Source organism: Periplaneta americana, chromosome 9, assembly GCF_040183065.1.
Source record: "Periplaneta americana isolate PAMFEO1 chromosome 9, P.americana_PAMFEO1_priV1, whole genome shotgun sequence".
Classification (NCBI taxonomy): Eukaryota; Metazoa; Arthropoda; class Insecta; order Blattodea; family Blattidae; genus Periplaneta; species Periplaneta americana.
The window spans coordinates 63,195,513-63,218,108 of NC_091125.1; the positions used below are offsets into that span (position 1 = coordinate 63,195,513).

The 22,596-nt window shown below is 35.4% G+C and overlaps 1 protein-coding gene across 1 annotated transcript in view; it reads right to left on the reverse strand.

The window, feature by feature from the left end:
* Positions 1–22,358, reverse strand: part of Hap40 (Huntingtin-associated protein 40 kDa) — a 48,469-nt gene extending 26,111 nt beyond the window's left edge. Inside the window, exons 1-7 of the mRNA XM_069834884.1 lie at positions 22,276–22,358; positions 22,110–22,156; positions 21,802–22,004; positions 12,586–12,844; positions 11,017–11,116; positions 6,922–7,040; positions 1,630–1,867 (exon numbers count right to left, since the gene is read on the reverse strand). Coding sequence (XP_069690985.1) covers positions 1,692–1,867; positions 6,922–7,040; positions 11,017–11,116; positions 12,586–12,844; positions 21,802–22,004; positions 22,110–22,156; positions 22,276–22,346 — 975 coding nt within the window. The 5' untranslated portion in view covers positions 22,347–22,358 and the 3' untranslated portion in view covers positions 1,630–1,691. The remainder of the gene's footprint in view (positions 1–1,629; positions 1,868–6,921; positions 7,041–11,016; positions 11,117–12,585; positions 12,845–21,801; positions 22,005–22,109; positions 22,157–22,275) is intronic.
* Between the last annotated feature and the right edge of the window lie 238 nt (positions 22,359–22,596).

Sequence of the window (22,596 nt, forward strand, 5' to 3'; positions counted from 1 at the left end):
TCTAAATGCAGGTCCATATTAAAGCAAAAAGCTGAAGAAATAACTTCAAGACCAAATAATAACTTTAAGACAGTAAATGGACAGATCAACAATTCATTCAGAAAATATTGTGGACAGAGATATAAAACAGTACATGGGAGGCAAAAAGTATTTATGGCCACAGTGTTGGTTCTCTTTGCTGAGTTATTTCAGGCATTCCCCAAATTATTAATGCATGCTTCATTCAATTTCATTAGTGATTATGCTATAATTCCGTTACAATATATAGTTCACTCTTTTAAGATGTCTTCCCTCAGAAGAGGTTTAAAATGTGCTGGTCTCTTGGAAAACGTCTTAAGCAGGAATCACTGTAAAAATGTTCATTACTGCTGCTGCTGTTACCTCTCATGCAAAATCGTTACCTTGAAATCAAATTGGTATTACATTATGATTTGTCATTTCCTTATAGAATAAACATTATGTTTCTAGAAGAAATACATTTATCTTTCTCTTCTATTGTTTATACATGTATAATACTCTTGTTAAAAGTTTTCCCATCTGATTAAAATGGAAATAGGGCTTTCTCTACTATAAGAAAGTTATCTAATAAAACCCGAAAAGATAATCCTGTAAAATTAATAGGAATCTCAAGAGGAGCTTGTTTACCAGTCTGATGCTATACAGAGTGATTCACGAGGATTTACCTTCACTTACGGAGCTTACTTCCGAAAACATTCTGAGCAAAAAATATCATATAAACATTTGTCCTAATCGCAATATTTTCAAAGTTACATTAATTTGAAGTTGTTAGTAAAATATCTTTTTCTTTAGTTTTAAGGGTAAAAAAAATATTACAAATAGAGAATGAACTATTCAGAAGTGTTATTTCTTTAATTGGCTAGTGTTCTGAAGTTAAAAATATGTTGTTAATTGCTTTGTACAGATTTTATTTTTCAATTTTTAACTAAAAATAACGTCATTCTTATGCACTTATCATAAAAATTCTTACAAATCATACGACTTTAAGAACTTGATACTTCATAGTTTAATTATGCACCCTAATGCACAGTCTTAAAGAATTTACAAGAGTGGCGTGATTTGTAACAATTGTTGTGATAAATGTGTAAGAAAATGTAATTTTGTAGTTAAAAATCGAAAAAAAAAAAAAAAATCTGTACAAAGCAACTATGGAATTCGCAACACATTTTTAGCTTCAGAATATTAGCTAATTAAAGAAATGATACTCCTGAATAGTTCATTCTTTATCTGTAACATTCTTTTACCCTTAAAACTCAAGAATAATATTTTATAAACAACTTCAAATTAGTGTAATTCTGAAAATATTGAGATTAGGACAAATGTTTATATGACATTTTGAGCTCAAAATGTCTTCAGAAATAAGCTCCGTAACGGACGATAAATCCCCGTGAATCACCTCGTATAGATCAAACACATTGCGTGAATCAAACTGAGATCAGAATGACTAAAATCTTACTTCTTTCTAATCTCCCTCTTTAATTGTTCATTATTAGGCCATGAAAGTAATTTAAATATTCTTTCACAAAAATGTAAAAAAAAAAAAAATGAAAATTGTACATTATCATCTGACATATACTGAAAAGAAAGGAAATATAGATACATGCTACTTACATTTTCAATATGGAAAATATTGAACAGACTTAACAGTCTCCTTACACTCACAACCGCACTTTTCACTTTGTTCCATTGCTCATCTGTCTGACAAGAGTCCGTAACAAGTCTTTTTGTTCTGAAGATAAATGGCACCAAAGTTCTGCTTCGAGGTTGCAGAGAGATTCCACATCACGTGACTGACATGCCATCACTAATGACTGAAGGAGGAGGAACTGATCTTCTGTCAAGAAGCTTACTGTAAATTATAAAAGTTACCAGTCACCAGATACAGTATATACCATAAGTTCAAAGACAAGTACGAACTGTTAACAATACTATCAATTTATGGCAATCCTAATACAAATTAAAAGTGTGTCTAGATTCAGATTAGGCTATATTTGGGGTGAGTAGTAGCTTCTATATAATGTACAGTCAGTACAAATAAGACTGAGCACATTCTTCATAGTGCAAATGGCAAAATTCCAACACTGTGGTTACATTATATGCTAAGTGTCTACAAACAAACAAAAATATACATATATATATGAAAACAAATTATTTTATTCATTTACTATTTTCTTTTTTTGACGTGGCCCCCAGTAGGCCAGTACCCTACTCATTGGTTTAAGTTATGGCTGTGGGCCAGAAAGGAAGAAACAAACAAACAAAAAGAGAAAAAATATGTTGTTGTTTTGTAATGCCAGGCGTTTGACAATAAAGTCATTTGACCTCTTGCACTCCAATATTTTTCAAAGATATTATCATGACCAGCCACAGAGACAAAATATATATCTCAGTATATATACATGGTGTTAGGAGTTTGAGTGCACAAATTTTAACAGGAGGTAGCTGCACCCTCACTGCGTGAACGTGTTTACGTAACTAAACACGAAATGTATGCGAGCAAGAGATCTGATCACTGTGATGGTGCAGCAGTTACTATGCATACGACTTTTGGCTGATGCCGGTCTAGCCCTGGCTGACTCACTGTATATAAACCAATTTTTATGTGTCACATTTTTTTCAGCAACGGTATGTCGTTTTTCACTAACGGTATGTTTCCTAGCCATACAAACCAGTGGCAGTATTCCATACCGGTGCATACTATCTCACTTCTCTCACTGTGTATGTGTGTGTGTGTGTGTGTGCGCATGTGTGTATGTAAAGTAAATCCATGGCACTACAGTCCTGAAGGGCCAAGACCAACCAGCCGGCTGCTGGCCTCATGCCCACATGTCGAAGCAGAGGTGGACGATCATCCAACCAGAATGGCGGTATCGTGTGGTTAGCACGATGATCCCCCCCCAGTTGTTATAACTGGTTTGCGAAACTGGATTTTCGCTACCTATCGTAACTCTACAAGTGCATCACAATGCTGGGTGGGCACCAGTCCCATACACTGGCCGAAATTTCATGAGAAAATTTCTTATCCAATGCCAGTCCTAGGGCACGATGCCTTAGACCGCGACGCCACTGCGTGGGACGTGTGTGTGTGTGTGTGTGTGTGTGTGTGTGTGTGTGTGTGTGTGTGTGTGTGTGTGTGCATGCGTGCATGTGTGTGTCTATATATATGAGAAACTGAAATAATGTCTCTAGCGAAAAAAAGTATGAAAACAATATCAATAACTCGTCTGTCCATCTTTCTGCTCTATGACTTCTTAAAATTGACCAGACATGCAAGATTGATGAAATAATCCTCTTTGAGGTAGAGTTTTTACAAATCTTCAGAACCTTTGACCAGAGGTGTCTTCTTCACTGGGATTAAGGCATTTCCAATAAAAGACAGGTCAGGTGAATTTGGAGACAAGATATTACTTTAATTTTTTTGTTTACAAGCAAATCACTCCTGAATCGCCAGTGAACTAGGCCTCCTGTATGGACTGGATGGCTGTTCTACTCAAAATGAATATGCAATATTTCGAGAAACATCATTCAGGGCTGGAATTAACCAAATACTCAGAAGCTCTTCATATAGTGTTACGATAAGAGCTCCCGGGTGTCTCAACAGCATCCTGGCACTATAGGAAGTTATCCAACCCAACAATGAATATAACATGGCCACTCCTGTGAGTAAAAGTGACGTGTGTAGATTCATACCTAGTTTGGGTGCATGGTATAAGCAGATCAGTAGTAGAGAATGTGGCTTCGTCAGAGAAAATTACATCCTCCCAGGAGAAATTCAGCACCTCTGTTGCATATATGAGACAATAAAGTTTTTGAGCACCTGTCAAAGATACCTTCGTAGAGCATATTTTACGAACGTTGGATAAAAAGTAATGGCAACAGTGCTATAATTTTGAAATGGCTTTATTATCAGAGGAAACACCACTTACATTCCTTCAATGTAATCGCCATCCATGTTTATCATCTTCTGTCACATTTGTGGAAGGCATTATACACGATCAGCGCATCCATCTCTGTTGATGTCTCGAAGTGACCACTCTATGGCATGAATAATGATGTCTCTTGTGTTGTAATGCTTTCCTCTAAATGGCTCTTTCATTTTGGGTAAAGGACTATAATTGCACGAAGTCATACCAGATGAGTTTGGCAGATGTTGCAGTATTTTCCATCGCTAGTAGTAAGCAGCAACTACCATCTCATCAGTGGTACAGCATGACGCAGTATTACCCCAAAGATGTCATACACCACAATGAACATCACCTTCACATTGCCTTGTGCAGAGCGCACTGTCCTTGGATGAGGTGAACTTCTATTCATTTGATTGCTGCTTCAAGCATGGTTTGTATGGACAAGCCCACATTTCATCCATATGAGGATCTGTCCAAGGAAGTCGTCAGCTTTCCTCTGGTAACAGTTCAGCAATTCCTTGCAATTGCATAGTGCTATCACTGTTACACCTATATGATTCAATGGGGTACCCAATGTGCTGCAATTTTGCAGAACCTAAGAATATCGCACAAAATGTGGAACACAGATTTGTGGCATACGCCTACCTCTGCAACTAATTCACGTGCAGACCAGCAGCAATCAACATCAAGCAGAAAAGCAAGAAGCTGAATAGTGTGGTCGTCAATTTGGGGCCATCCTGAACAGCATCTCTGCCTTCACGAAACAATTTCACCCATCATGCCACTGTATAATATGACAATGCCGCATCACCACATGCTTCACGCAGTCCCTGATAACAGTCTTGTGCACTATGACCTCATGCAACTTCAATTTTGATTTCCACGTACGTTGTTACAGCTTTGTAAACATGTCGTTAGGGAGCTTGCACTATCCTCCTGTACTTTAAGGTGTCCCCATATCTGACTGAATATTGTACAACCGATACCACTCGCTGCACTCCATTCTCAGCTTCAGAACACCTTAAGGCTACCTGACTTACGTGACTGACATAACAGCAGTGTCGCCATTTCTTTTCATGCAGCCCTCGTAAGTTCAGCATTCCTAAGACAGTTGTGAACAGTTTGCCTGCAAACTAGAAAGGAGGACAAAGTCTTCATCCATCAGGAGATTGAAAGGAGTTCTCCCGAATCTGTGTCTGGAGGGTTTCATCTTGCTCCCTATGTGAAGGCAGACTGTAGAATGCATCTTTGCTACCTGATCACTCTCTCGATAAAGCTTGGCCCACCACCTAGCTGTAGAATTGGAAATGCTTCCCCTTTCACCATCTATATCTAGACCTACATCTACATCTGAAATATCTACTACATTTACGTTTAAGAAACTACGATAAAAGTCAGTCTATATTCCAGAGCAAACTAACAAGTCAAATACGAAATAAAATCTGTACACCAATTCACAATACCACTTACAATGAAAGGTGGGGAAACCTATATCAAACATTAAAAAATATATTGCCAGTTTTAAACACTGAATGTCTCGGAACTGTAAATTTCTCATTATCAAATATTATTTATGTGTCACCAAGCCACCACGCACATGTGACAACAAGCATAGCTACTATACACGTCTCAGCCAACCTTAGTGTTAAATATGTGCGAACCTTCAATTCGGAAAAATATCGTAAAATATTCCAGTGTATTGCTTTCTTTTTTGCCAGTCAGTATGTGTATGTAAGTATCTATAATTTCTTTTCTAGATACCATTTAAACAGAAAATAAACATGAATTAATAATGAACAGTTTTTATGAAAAGTAATAAAAAAATTGACTGGAGAATTATTTGTTAAATCTACAGTTTCTTTTATTATTTAAATGACGTTAATTTTTAATACTTAATCATTACTTACGTACTTGATATAAGCATATCCAAAAATTGAGTAAAAATCTAGATTTTTTTTCATGAATATCACAGAGGTACATAATTTCCCCCTCTACCACTGTATTCACTTTCGACATTTCCGGGGCAAATTATGAAGTAAGTCCTTATTGGAGAAATAAAAAAGAAATGAGAATACCCAACACCACCTAATCTGAAATACAGCCAGCCATAAACATATTTATTTACAAGATAGAGGAAAGTGAATATACACATGCATGTCTAGTGGCTCAGACTGCATATACACACTGTTAAAAAAACTATGATTTATCCAGATCTATCAGGATATATTTGGTCACATCCCGACCTATACAAGACAATATGTCCTATCTAGATATGGTCAGGAAATCATAATGCGCCCAAATTTTGGAATTTACCAGTAACATATATTTAATGTGGTAAAAAAATTAGTGTTAATTCAGAGCTAAGAAAGATTTAGAACTCGGAGTTAAAACTAATCTTTTTAAGGTGAATAATTTCAAGGGAAAAATTGTTCCGGGGCCGGGTATCGATCCCGGGACCTCTGGTTGAAAGTACCAGCGCTCTCCCAACTGAGCTACCCGGGAACTCCACCCGACACCGTCTCAACTTTTCCCTTTATATCCACACAACTCGCATGGGCTGACGAAACACCAGAGACCCACATCGAGTGCACACAAACTCTGTGTGACTTGGAATTGTGGTTTTCTGTTAATGTACACAGTGACGTATATATAGACAGAAAACCACAATTCCAAGTCACACAGCACTGGTACATTCAACCAGAGGTCCCGGGATCGATACCCCGCCCCGGAACAATTTTTCCCTTGAAATTATTCAAATCTGCTTTACAGGAAGCTTCACCTGAAAGACTAGATTTGCACAATCTTTTTAAGGTTTTAACAGCTTGTAGGTTAAGATCTGAAATATTCGATAACAAAAGAAGCACTACAATTAGAGTTTTTTTTTAATCTTTTTCAAGATTCATGGGATTTGAATGTCCCGTCTCAAACTTTTAACAAGTTTTAAAAGCACTACGGAAAGTCTATCGAATAATAGCATATATTATTTTACATTAATTACCTGGCACTTTTCCATCTTCAGCCCATGCATACTTTTCTAATACTTGGGCCAAGTCTGGAGGCAGTCGCTGAGCTGTAGGTTGCAAAATTAATAGAAGCAGAACCCGTGTTATTTCACACCTTGGAAAAAGAAAGTATTTCAGTGAATTACTTGTATCATTTAATAACGTAAAACACACAGAAAAACTCAGTAAGTAGATCAAATGGCCAGAAACACATACCTCCTCTATATAAGCTAATTAGACAATTCATTTTATACATTGTGTTGACATACTAATTCTTTTACCATAAATGTACAAAGTGCAATCAATAGATTTTCGAACTACACTTGTATTTATTGTACAGTTACACATATATGTGCGTGTCACAGAAGATCATTGCTTCCATGACTGTTGGGTTAGTCTATTAAATAGAGTCAGATTATCTTTAAGAACTGAGCTTCTACACATTTTGTGCAAACATGTCAAGGACCTATTGCGATTTTTTCCTGGAATGCGCCTTATGGCCAGTCTTCTTCTCTGCCTTTCAAGTGATGCATTTAGTATAGTTTCCATGCGTATCTCTGGTTCTAAATAACGTCTCCATTTCCTATGCCCTGTGCGTTATCTGTATTCAGGGCAGTCAGGTATCTTATTGATTGCTCCTTGTACATTGAATTTTAATCATTTGCACATCATTGGTTTCTCTTTTAATTACTGAATGATGAAACATATATCATACAAAAGACGTAGTTAGTTTTAGTAGTAAATTTATAAAACTCAGACAAACTCAGGGAGGTAAGATCGAGAAGCAACAGGGGGGAAAAGAACATAGAAATAATAAAAGTATGATTGTTTGCGAAAGCAGTAATACAAGGTTCCTACACAAGACCTTTCCGGTTTCGAACACATATAATTTACGTTCTATGAATCTGAGTTGCATGAAAATAGAACAAATGGAAAGAGAAACTCAAAATGTTTAGTTGTGGCAACATTGTTTTCCTAGTTGATAACACTGCCTCATAATAGTGCATATAAACAAATTTGTTCATTGTTGAGGCGAAATGGCTGCTATAGAGGACAGAAAAGCTTTTTTGTGCTTGATTTTCATGTAAACCAGTCAGTTATTAATGTGCAACGGCATTACCAAACAAAGTCTGGTGCATATCCACCCAGTGCACCTACAATCCGTAAATGGTACACTGATTTTAAGGCAAGATTCTTCGCAAGTGATTGCAATTTCATCAGTACTACAGTTGCTGCAAGCCCTAAAAGCAGAAGACAAAGTGCTACAAAGAAATCTCTGCATTAAGTATGCAGACTTTAATTGAAAACGATGAAGAATTTATTCATTCTGTGGTGTTTTTCTGACGAAATCACTTTTTATCTTTCTGGTAAAGTGAACAGACATAACCTCAGAACCTGGGGGTCGGAAAATCCATGTCCCTAAGTGGAACTTGACTATAGGCTTGACGTGTGCCATGTTACCAAGGGGGGACACATTGAATATCTTTAAAGTAAGGAACTAAACTTTTTGAGTTTCTCTTTCAATTGGTACTATTTTCATGAACCTCAGATTCACAAAACGTAAATTACATGTGTTCGAAACCGGAAAGATCTTTAGTAGGAGCCCTGTATTCAACATGAATAAATGACAAACCTGTCTAGACTCTATAAAACTTCGCAAATATCAAAACTATACACTTACTAATAGTGGCTAAAACCAGTATCAAAGCGTAATAACACACTCAACAAAGAAATGTCATTCAAGGAAATGACTTTCTTACTTTCAGTTGTAATTGTTACACTATTAATTAAAATACAGATACAATAGGTATAAATCTCTATTTTTTTGCAATTCAATTCTGTAAACTGAACAATTTATCTTCACACTTCCTATGCAACTAATGGTGTAATATCTAAGTTATAAAGTCTAACTTAAAAAAAATATATAATGGTGGTTTTTTGTGGATTAGAACTACATAAAACTACACTTTGTAACATGAAACTTGCCCCAACTAAAAACAATGTGATTTGTATGTTTGGGGTGTGCTAAATGCGAAAATGAAGTTTTTTCGCATCAAAGATTTTTGTTATGCACTACAAACCACCTTTTTAGTAACCACTTTGCCAAGGAGCATCTGTATGCTCACTGGGTTGTAAACTTAGATCAAAGATAATGCACTTTTTCAATTTTATGACATGTTTTTATTTATATTATTTCAGAAATGTTAGTATTGCCCAATAACTACAAATACTTTGAAAACTCGGTCAGTCTTGTCTTTACCTGGGCAAAGTTGAAAACACTTTTGGTTAAAGGTAATAGTATTGCGGTTAGTTGTAATGTAATACAGTGAAATTGAGCATTTAACAGTTAACACAAATTAATAGTTAATATTTTAGGAGAAAAATTCGTTCCGGCACCGGGGATCGAACCCGGGTCCTTGGTTCTACGTACCAAGCGCTCTGACCACTGAGCTACGCCGAATTCAATCCACAGCACCGGACCGAACCTTCCTCCTTCGATGTTTCTCTTTGTGGCCTGACTCCAAGTTAGGCATATATATGTTGACGTGTATCCAATGTCAACTGCCATTATACTAGGAGCGCACTCAGCTGAGTGACTTGTTGGCCGGGAATCCGCAGTTATTATGCACTGCTAGCTAAGAGAATATTATAGATATATTAATTTGTCCCACAGAACTTTTTTTCTCCTAAAATATTAAGTGTCAACATTACAGATAAATTCTGTGGGACAAATTAATATATCTATAATAAACAAATTAATAGGTTTAGGATTCATAACGGTACACATCATAACCATGATGTCGTTCAGTATATGAATTCCTCAAGAACTTTCAATCATCCTTAAAAAAATTTATGCTTTAGGTCGAGTTTGAACTCACGAACTTTGGATCCAATGGCAAGCATAACAGCCCCTAGACTGTTGGGATGACAAGGCTCCAAGTTACTGCCACTTTTTAGAGGAAATGTTAGCATTAATATCATATATGACAATACCAAAATATACATACAGAAATGTACTGTGTTACATGATATGATGTGAGCCAAGTTAGTTGCTTCAGTAAAGTGACAAACTGTAGACTGGAAGAGCCTAAGTCTAAGTCTTGTGTAAATAGAATTTTTCATCTCGTCATAACTATCACAATGGCTCTGATGTTCAGTCAGTATTGGGTATGGAATACATCTTGATTACACAACTTTTAACACTATATCACTTCGGAAAACGTATAATGTGTCTTCCACGTATTAAATTTTATTACATGTTAACACGTGAAAGACACATTATATGTTTCCCGAAACATATATTCTATCAGCAACATGAACAGTTGCATTTCAACCTAAATATTCTCCTCAAATATTAACTAAATATAATAGTTTACCTAACTGTTGGATTGGTAGAGGTAGTCCTACTTCTTGATCTCTCAGAAATCCTGATCTTGACCCTCTAGTCTTTTTATATTGGGATATGTGGAAAACATTGTCTATACTGAGAAGAGCACTTCTCGATCTTACCTCCAGCAGTTAGTCAAGTTTTATAAATTTACTACTAAAATTAACTGCGTTATTGTATGATATTGCATATATTTCATCACTCGGTAATTAAGAGACAAACCAACAAATGATGTGCAAGTGATTAAAATTCCATGTACAAGTAGCAATGATTAAGTTTCCAGGCTGCCCTGAATGTAGGCAACACACAGAACATACGAAACGGAGACGTTATCTAGAACAATTTATTACAACAGAGAAGCACTGCAGACATTAGGACAGTAATTGTAGAAATGGTTGAGCAAACGAGGATGAAGATTCAATATTGTTTTGGTATACGCAGAGCTATAGTGTGTACATCAAAGTTAGTATTATGGTGTTCAGAAAACTTTCATATTTCCTGTGCATTATGTGATTTAAAGCATGTAAATCCATCATGTATCTTTTTAAACACACTGATTTTTGGAAATGCAGCATTTTTTTTTTCGATTTCTCTGTAAGAAGTCTATACTTAGAATCAATAAGATAATAAAAAAAAAAAGCTCGAAACACTTTTGTACAAAACTGCCTGCTTTACAAGGAAAAATAAGCTCAATGTTACATACCTGTGCATGATATCACAGTAAACTCCCATTGGTGGTTTTCCACCATATTCTGCAACTGAAACCATCTCATTAAACACAGACAATGCTCCATCATAGTCACCTGAAACAATGATAATGAATATTTCTATACTTCTGCTTTCATGCTTTCTTATAATTTTTAACTAAAAAATATATTTTCTTAAATTATTAACTGACAACACCACAACTGTCTTTACCAAAGTCTTATCCCCACATTAGCACACTATTTGATTAATACATAGTTTTTTTCTATAAGCAATGTCAGCTAATTCCCTTATTTTGCTTTTTCCATTATATCTTGTTACTGTACCCCAATTACTGTTTTACTGATCTATTTTTATCGTTTATTGAGTAGGTTTTAAATTACGTTAAATGACATTATCCTTAATAATAATAATAATAATAATAATAATAATAATAATAATAATAATAATAATAGTAATAACAATAATAATAATAATAATACTGATAATAGTAGTAGTAGTAATAATAATAATAACAATAATAGTAATAATAATGATAATAATAATAACAATAATGATAATAATCATACTAATGATAATAATGATAATAATATAATAATTATTATTATAATGATTTTATTTATTTATTTACTTATATTTAATGTGCTCTACAACAGCCAGTGCCCAATTACAGTTCAGCACAAAAAATATAACAAAAACATCAGCAATGAATAATAATAATGATAATAATAATAATAATAATAATAATAATAATAATAATATAATAATGATAATAACAATAATAATAATATATTATTATCATTATTATTATTATTATTATTATTATTATTATTATTATTATTATTATTGTTTTTCTCTCTCTCTCTTTGTACAGCCTTTCATCAGTCTCACAAAATTTATTTCTGAACTCTGTATTTTATGCTGACTTTCTGAAACCATACCTATTTCATTTTATATTTCCTAACATACAAATATAGTAAAAAACAATTATCCACCATCCAATTAAGTGATCATCAACAGATTGTGCGATTTTGTTTTTCATAAATTTATCAATTTCGTTTTGGCTGTAATGGTGCTGTATCTCGCATTAGAAAGTTTAGAAACCAACAACAAAACAATATGCAATACGAAAAAAGAATTTCGAAAAAATTGCCGAGGAATTACCTGGAGCCTTCTATTAGGGATAGAATTCTTTAAATATAGTAAATCAAAGACATGGATCCACAGCTTTTTCTTCCCTCCTAGAGGAAGCAATGTTAAGGATTTTTTCACCCTTTAAAATTCATCACCTTAAGCCAGGACTGGACTGGTGAGCCTAGAATCCAACAATCAGCAAGCATGGTAGCTGCATGGCCACTGAGGACAACTCTTTCTTCAGTGAAACTATCTTAATCTGATAAGCAGTGCAAACAAAGGAAGATAATGTGATAATTTAGAAAAAGATTTTGTACAAGACAAAAGAAACAATTAATATGGGTATTTGATTTTACGATATTTAGAAAAAAAGTATGTCCAACAAGTGGTACCTAGGATGTAAAGGGGTTACCAGTACACACATCACTCTCACCTAGTTCAATCTTACAGGTTGCTAATAGTCCTAAACTGTTCAGCTGTTCAAGAGGACTGTTCCGTTGCAAATCAGCTGCATGTCTGTATTGTGTTGCAGCCTCTGCTATCCTGTCCAAGTCCACTCTCAGTGCCTGTCCCAATTCCAAGGCCAGTCCTGCAGCTAATGGGGATTGTGACTGATGGTTTCCAAGAGGCTGGTCTTGGTTATGCTGGTGCTGCCATCTGCTGGCAGCATGTGAAAATGAACTAACTGCAGCCTGTAACATAACACACATCACAGTTTCACATGAACGTAGAACTAGTTAGAAATGCTGGTATCATCACAACTTTTACATTTAAGCAATGTTTACACGCACATATCTTCAATCTGTACAAACTTCTCTCCACATGCAATTTGCGCAAAGTAACTCTATTATAGGGATATCTGGCACGAAATAAATTCAGTGCACATAGCTCCAGATGATTCTACAAACAACCTCTAGTCACTTACTGGGCAGTCTGTTTAGCAGGATTGGTTTCGGAGTTATAGTAGTGTCGTAAAGCACATAACAGATAAAGGATCAGAGCACAATATTGCAACTAATAGCATTTCTCCTTCTCCCCCCTCATAGCAAGCAGCTGAATGAAGGGCAGGTGGACAGGCAGGTAAGTGCAGAAGGTAAGTTAGGGAATATGTATATGAGGCACATATGACGTAACTAGTTCTATTGGCTGAGGGATCCGGGGAGCAGATGGAAGTTCAAAAATATCGTTACAGAGGTGTCAAAAGTTCCTTCTTTCCCTGTGGGAGCTTTAATAATATAAGTTGATATTTGTCTATTTACTTACATCATTCAGGAGAGTTTTTGGCATATCTAGATGTTCTTGTTTTCATTTTGTTGTAATAACGTAACAGGTCTTTCTGGAAAAACTATGGTAACCCATAGCTGTTTTTATATTTGTACCGGTTTTGTCTGTTGCAATATTTAGAGTCATTTCATGCAACCAGTAACTCTGATGCATCGATAGTTTTGATGATTCAGACAATATCGTCGTTGTTCCTGCAATAACTCCTATGTGCAAAATATGAAATTTTTCAGTAGGAAGAAAAAACACATTTATTCTTCTATAGCAGTAGTTGGGAGGCCAGAGAGAAAAAGACCTTAGGGAAGGCCAAGAGGTAGATGGGAAGATAATATTAAAATAGATTTGAGGGAGGTGGGATATGATGATAGAGACGATTAATCTTGCTCAGGATAGGGACCAATGGCGGGCTTATGTGAGGGCGGCAATGAACCTCCGGGTTCTTTAAAAGCCAGTAAGTAAGTATAGCAGTAGTGTATAGGAGATTGTGAATTCTTACATTTTCGAAAATATATATATATATATATATATAACTACATATAGGAGATTTTATTATTTGCTCTATTACTATTTAAGTTATTTAATACAGCAAAAATCTGAAAATCGATAAATATGTCAAACAGGAGTTATTGCCGGAACAACGACGATATATTTTTGTTTAGACCTACAATTTTTTTAATTGCATGTTCGACATTTTAATAAGAAAGGAATATTTTTCTTTTCATTGTATATGATAAATGTCACTTTATTTTTGCACCACAATCAATGCAATCCTTGTCTTCACTTATTTATGTATGTATGTATTTATTAACACTACAATTGGGTATACACCTGGTGGCAGTGATATATAATATACAATAATACCATTACAGTTATACAATAATTACAGCAATAAAAGAAAAAAAAAAAGAAAATAAAATAGAATAAAATAAAATAAACCTAAATTTATTTCTAACTATAAATAAATAGATGCAATATACCTAGGAACTATAAATAAAAACTAATGCCTAACAAAGATGGAAGTAACATATTTTCTTGACAAAATTTGAATAACTCCATATCTTAAGTTTGTTCCACAAGTTAAGACCATGTCACCTCACCTAGCGGTAATTCAGAATGGGTAGACACCTACTGCTTCTATGACTGATATAACTAGCAGTATAATTAGACTGTCACTTGGCTGCATAGAACTTTGTCAAGAATTCTTATCTCTGCATATCATCACATGGTATCTTTCACACAACTTCCGGTAATGCTTGCATATACAATTTGGTGAAAGATTGTGTGCAATCTTGTGTTTCCACAAATCGTATGATGAAAACCGCGCATTGCAAATTTGGTCACCACATGCTTCAAGTCATAATTCCCTCTCATCCAATCTTGTGACATCACAGCATCAGTAGTATAAAAGTTTCTCCGGATTTCTGCTTTTTTTAACAACAGCTTTTGCAGGATATCCTTGTAACCAGATGGCAGAAGCATACTGATCCGAAGTTACTCTATGTAGAATTGTTCCCTGGATAGAACCTATACCAGCTGTGACGGTGTGAACTTCAATAGGTACAATGCCTTCTTGAGAAATGTTGCTTTGACTCTCTTGAGTCTGTCAGTTGCCTCTTCGTGAGATATACCTCGTGTTCTCTAGGCCATATGTAGCGATGGGTGATACTGAGACAAAATAATTTCATAGCCATTTTGAGAAACAATATGCTAAGTTGCTTGATGTCATTTATTGCTTTTATCTCTGCATTCACTCTGGCTTTTACCTACATGTAATATGAATATGCTGCCAGGAGTTTAAAACACTACACCTAAATATCTGGTCTTGCGATAAAGAAGTGCTTGCCTTCCGTCTCTTCTGAAGGACATAGTTACACAGTCTTCATTAAGGCTGAGTTCATTATTTTCTGCCCAGTTTGTCAGTTAATTGAAAGAGGCCTGAAGTTTTTCTTGTGATAATGAAGCTACAAAGAACCATCTCTCGACTTTAAAAATCTATAATGTACAAGGAAAAAAAATATACTACTAGAATTTGTGTTAATAATAAAATTGCAACACTCAAGGCTTATAAGGTGAAATTTTGATACTTTGTCGCACCATAAAGGGGAAAAAACAATTTGCTTATAACATTAAAAATAACCACTAAAGTGTAGCAAATTACCCTACAGATACAATGTGATCACTGAGAAAACTATAAACCCACCAAATCCGCCCTGAATACCTCCTTTGTTTTAAACTCAAACTGATGATTTTATCAGACATTTTCACACACAATGATGATGTACTCAAGTGATACCACCATGATGTTGCACTCTTTTCTTCGATATGGTCCAGGGTAAATCTTCCTTTCTTCACTATGGTTCAGAGTAAATAGATCTAAATACCTATTTATGTACCAAAAAGAATATTAGTCTACGCAAGGCACACCAAAAGCCTGAACAAACCAAATGTAACTTGTTCTTGATCTTGTATCTCATGAAAACTCACTTAGGGTACCAGTATTTATCTTTCCAAATATTGGTAGCATTGCAATACGCATTTCAAGACCCCTCTCCGGGATATAGTTACAACTGTTGAGAATGTAATAGATAATTTTGTGTAAGATGTTTCTTCAGTGGAACTATGAAAATCAAGTCTAGTGTATGAAACGTGTTATATATAAGCTAAATTATAGGCCTATTTGATTTGTACCATGTGTATAACCAACTTGTAAAGTTATTCCATTTCTCAGTTTCATTTGATCATGAAATGACGCAAATCAGGTGCCAGTGTCATATGCAGCAGGATACTGAAGTTTCAATAGGCCTAAATGTAAGTTAAATTGCTTCAAAGAAAATATTTAAATATAAGTTATACCATATAAAAGAAAGGAAATGTTATCAGCACCAGTGACATACAGTAGTGTCCATAGTTGTGATGGGAAGCACTGCTTCCCTTTTAATTTTTAAACGAAATATTTTTATGTGTATATGGATAACTTAATTATTCTTTTTTTTTATATTTCGTTATTTTGTTTCTATACAATGTTTTGATTTGAGATGCATTTGAATGTGTGGGTCGATATGAGATGTTAGCTTCCAACTGTACCTGTCTATGACAATGGGTTGCTGAGAAGAAAAGGGAGACAGAGAGATACAAAAGCATAATACTCTCCATTTAAATTCTGAGGTTATGTAACTTGCGACTCACATCATGCTTGCGAGTAGCCTATCTTCCAGTTTATTTTTGACGTTTTTCTGTTGTATTGGCAAGCATCAGCATGCATCATGTGGTGCTGTACAAAATGCGATACTGTGTAATATTGGGCAGCCAGGTAGCTCAGTTGGTAGAGCAGCTGGCTACGGACTGGAAGGTCCGGGGTTCGATCCCAGGTGGTCACAGGATTTTTTCTCGTTGCCAAACTTTCAGAACGGCCCCAAGGTTCACTCAGCCTTCTATAAAATTGAGTACTGGGTCTTTCCCGGGGGTAAAAGGCGGTCAGAGCATGGGGCCGACCACACCACCTCATTCTAGTGCCGAGGTCATGGAAAGCATGGGGCTCTACCTCCATGCCCCCCAAGTGCCTTCATGGCATGTTACAGGGATACCTTTACCTTTACCTTTTACATATTAATATTACAATTTTAAAATGTAACATTAATAGTAAATAATTAAATCATCACAAAATACAAATAAATGATTTTCCTCATTCTGTCCACCCATCTGTCCATGCCTGTAGCACCAAAGTTATTCAAATGATTTTAGTCATATTTATGAGTAGACCTTGGATATTCTAACTCTAGAAAGCACGTTTAGGCATCTAACATAGTTTTTAAAATATTAAAACAGGCTCTAAAGTACTCATTTTAGGCATTTTATAGAAACATCAGAAGAGGACAGCAATATTAGAAATTAAGATATGGAGAGCTAAACTTATGCATCTAAATACAATTATGCAAATTTGATTTCATTATAGGTACAGTACCTTGGAAGGGGACAGCTGTATTAGAATTAAAAGATATACAGCCAGTGTTATTTTTATGGCAGGACATGCCGGAACGCCCGTTTCAGCACTTTTTCCTGTATTTTTTTATCGTGGAACCGAGAAATGTGTTAACAGGCCTAATATGTTTTTAATGTCACTTTTCTTTGAACTCCACTTAGACCTGGAAAGTCTTAAAGTTGGACGAAAATGAGATTAAAAACGACAAAATTCCCATGTACTGGACAGTAATTATCTCTCTGTCCGTTAAAAAGTACATACAGAGTTTCACCACCTTTATCTCCAGAAGAAAAGCACTGTATACAGCCAAAATTATATATCTAAATTTAATTATAAATTTAGGCTAAATATTAAAGTTGTAGACTGAAATCATATAAGATTAACACAATATTTTAATATAAATTCCAACTTATCTGAAATCGAACCTCAAAATGACCTTCAAATTAATTATAGGCCTATAAATTTGATGTCACATATAGGCCCTATTAGGTTTACAAGAGGATAACAATCTTTGAATTAAAATGGAAGGCAGGGATTCATAGAATCTTGTAACTGTGTAGAATGTGGCTGCTCAAGCCATTAGTAATATCTTGAATGTAATGCAAATACGATGATAATATTCATACTTCATAGTTATGTTATGAATTGCATCAGCCCGCTGCCGCTAAGAAGTAATAACATGTTGTGGGTTGCATCAGCATGCTCCCACTAAGATCAAGAGGTGCGTAAACTATTAGGCCTACAGAGTTTCTTCCCTAATAGTTGCCCACATTCCACATTAATAAAGAGAACTAAAACTAAAATTCTATCCATCAATTTAATTAAAATAATACAATTTAAAAAAAAAAGATGTAGGCCTATGCTACATAATAAAAATAATGAAAATATTAAAAATGTATTGATATTATATTGCATTAAAGTAACCTAGTAACTACATTATGTAGTGATAACTATTAAAGTAATCCACTGCTGTGGAGTAATGATTAGCATGTCTGACCATAAAACAAGTGAACCAGGGTTCAAAACCTGGTTGGGACAGGTTATCTGCTTGAGGCTGGGTAACTTTCGACGTTGAGCTTGGGACTCATTTTGCTGGTATTACCACCTTCATTTCATTCAGGCGCTAGATAACCGTAGCAGTTGACAATGTGTCGTAAAATTAAAAAAAAAAATAAATTAGAAGAAAACTCATTTACGTGTTTCGATGTATGGGCTATTTTAATGGATATTTACGACATAATAATTGAACATATGCGATACTATCAGTGGCGGTTCCTCGGGGGAGGGAAGGGAGGAACGTCCTCCTCACATTTTTCTTCTTTTGAAAGTAAATACCAAATAAAATATGTGCCTTGAAATTCGAGGAAGATTCGATAATTTTTAAGTTCACAGCTATAAGAAAACCTTGGTTGATCGAGTTTTAAACGACGTGCGCTCATAATATGCTGCTAGAAAACTGTGAGAAAGATGGGAGATTATTTGTGTGGAGGAAAGTCAATCCATTCCTCCTTTACTGCAGTTAACAGACATAGACAACAGCGCACTAGCGGCAAGAGAAAAAAAGCAGAGTTTTAAAGCAAGTAAATGAAGGGATAGGGAGGAGATCCTCCTCTGAACCAGCGCATGGGCGGGAAATAGAAACCGAATGGTGGTGCAGCAAGCTTGCTACCGCTGCCATCTAACAATGTTGCATTCAACCAGACTATAACACATCTAGGAGGAGGCACAATAAAAACAGTTTTAACGCAAAGCTATGAAAGACAATATAAACTTTTTTTAAAATTATAAATCAAAATATATTATTCATTGCACTTTGTATAGGCTACTATTCGTGGTTTGAAACTTTCGCGTCTGAGAGTTGAAGTTGGGTTTGTACAAAACAAAGAGGAAGTAGTTCTACATTAGTATCGTAGATTTGTTTGGCCCCTGAAATTCACTTCCATTCATTGTCTACTAGACAGGGCAACAGCCAAGTTGTCACTTTTGTACTAATATATTTGAAATTGAAAGTACTCCAAACTACATTATTTGCAACATGAGAAAATTAATCGGCCACTGGCAGCTTTGAATAATAATGGTAGTATGACTTTACAAGAACTGACATTCTTCAAAAGCATATGATACTGAACCTGTAAAATATACATTTGGCAATGTACATGTGGCAACAAAGACCACGTGGGTGGGTGCAGTGTTCTCGCCTTCCTAACAGATTATTTCCCGTTCCCATTTCCGTAAAACGGTTCCGGTTACGTGTTAGTAGCTAGTCTCTTCCAACACGTGTGATGCTGTAGTGTGCGCGAAAAATGTTGCGAGGTTGTAAATTTCCTTGTAATTGTTAATCTGTGCAATTATTCAACAATGAATGGAAGTGAAAACATATTATATTTTGGACAATTTAGGGAACTCAGTTTACAAGAACAGATTATTGCTATACAAAAGGGAAGGCCAACCCCAACACTACCTGGTCTTACATACATACATGTAGGCCAATTTGTAGAATGTTTCATTCAAGAAGGTGTCATTTTATGTCATAACTTCTTTCCTCCTCTTAAGAAATATGCAGGAGCTGCCACTGGATACTACTATAACTTTTACACAAACCATTTAAAAATAATACTCTGGATTATAAACAATAAGGTAAGACTGTGGCAGAGTAGCTATTACTTTCACTTATTGAAACATCTATGATTCTTAATTATTGATGTAAATTATATTCTTATCAATGAATTTTAAGAAATTATTATTACTAACTAAAACTTGGTTGCTTCCCCTGTTTCGGAAACCACACTACGCCACTGATCAGCATCTATTAGTCTGATATAAGCTTACCTATAATGTTAATTTTCCACTTCAGTTCCATTACTAATATGTATATATTCATACACAGTGTAATTAATAAAACAGTTATAAACCTGGAAGTACAAGGATGCTCAATACAGTTGAAACAATACAAATATTTAAAAATCAAACTGCATTTCTAGAAATAACAACGTTGCAAAATCCAAGAGAAATTCTAAAAAAATGAACTGAAGAACTTTTTGAAACTGTTCTACTGAAAACGACATACCGGTACAAAATTGGAAAAAAAGCTCTTCAAAGTCTTCAACTGTGAGATGAATCGAGAGCTACCGGTACCACAATTAGTAAGTGTGTAGGTCAGACTGTCCACCACTGTGGAGTAATGATTAGTATGCCTGATTATGAAATGAGCAGATCCGGGTTCAAATCCTAGTTGGGACAAGTTACCTGGTTGAGATTTTTTCCGGAATTTTCCCTCAACCCAGTAAGAGCAAATGCTGGGTAACTTTGGGCATTGGACCCTGGGTTCATTTCGCTGGCATTATCATCTTCATCTCATTCAGATGCTATATAACCATAGCAGTTGAAAAGCGTCGTAAAATAACCAATAAATAAATAATAGGCTACATTAGACTTGATTAAATTGGTCAGTTAGCCTTCAGATTAGCATATCATGGTAGGCCTACATTTCGTTCCATAATGTCCGACAGGAGAAGTGAACATTGCCGGCAGAGGAAGAGAGAAGTATATTTGCTATTCAACCAATGGCAGAGATCTCATTCCACGCTTGACTTGAAGTTGGGCAGTCTGAAGTGTTCTACCCCCGCCCAACTTCAGGACAAGCGTGGAATGAGACCTCTGCCATTGGTTGAATAGCAAATATACTTCTCTCTTCCTCTGTCGGCAATGTTTACTTCTCCCGTCAGACATTATGGAACGAAGTATAATTAAATTAGTTTAATGGCCAATCTTTGGGTACTCACACCACACACGGGATTGACGTCTGATTTGTATTTCGTAATGGGGAAGGCCTAGCAGATGTGTTAAGTGAGCTAAGTGACATGAGGTCGAGGTACCACATGTGACAAGGTTAGTGGGTTATATGAGTTATTTAAATAATGTGAGGCCGAGGAATGTGAAAAGGTTTCAATGATTTACGTACTTTTTTTTCTCCAGTATGCAGTGTGGGAATATAGGCCTATCGAAGTTTTACCAGTTTAATTAGTTTCTTCGTATGTGTAATAGGAAGAGAAGCACATAGCGACTTTCTCAACATGTTTTTTTTTTTTTTTTAATACATTAAGTTTCTTTTCGGGGATATGAAACAACTCGAGTACGTTTCCGTAGTATTCTGGAGTTGTTCAAGATTATTGGTAACGTTAGATTAGGCTGTAAAATTAATGTTTCAGCCTTAAGTAATTTAGTGTTCATCTCAGCAAATATTACGATCTAATACCCATTCAAAGCTAAAGATATTTTAGCCCTTTATAAAAAAGAAACGAAATTATAATTACAATATTTCCTTCATCCTGCGTTCAAGAAATATATTATGTGGGCCTATACTTTGAAAAGTGACATAAGTAAGCTTACCTGCACATGTTCACCTCCTGGACTTGGGCATCCGAGATCTTTCGAAGTGATTTCTGCTGTTAGAAACTGTCTCCCTGCACGAACCAAGTTCCATGCTTCACCAGAGGCATTTCCAAGAGAACTCTCACATCTGGCTGCTGCTACCCAACACAATCCTGCATACTGGGGAAGTTCCTCGCGCTCACACTGAATTGCAAGTTTTCCTTTACATATAAAACACACCACATATACTGCATTATTGCTGGCACTATAAATTTCCTTCACTGATTTATGGCGTTATATCACGATAACAATTCGCCGGTACTCACCAAATTGCTCGCTAGCTTCAGTGACATTTGGTTTCCTAAGAAATCTCCTGAAACATAAACGATACAATTTCTTACTGTTATATTTAAAATGATAACGCTTTAAAATTAATGTAAAACTCTTACTGATAAGTTTTACAATTAACAGTTATTCATTTCTTTAACATACTTCTTTAGTTTATTAGATATTGCTCGATATTGTCCTAAAAAATCACCAGATCCACTTCCACCATCTGCCATTTTCTAACCTCCTGCCCTCTATTAACTCTCATGAAAATTATGATAAACAAGAGACGAATAGTGTGCGAATGTGCGCGTGCAATAGGTTGTGTTATGAAAGTGGATTGATTTGTTTTTTTATTTAATGACATTGCAGTGAGATAGATTTATATGATTGACTTTTGTGATGTTGGGTTTTACATTGTGTACAGATTGAAATATAAAATAAAATGGTAATTTTAAAGATACCTTTCGCATCCACTGTTCCTTC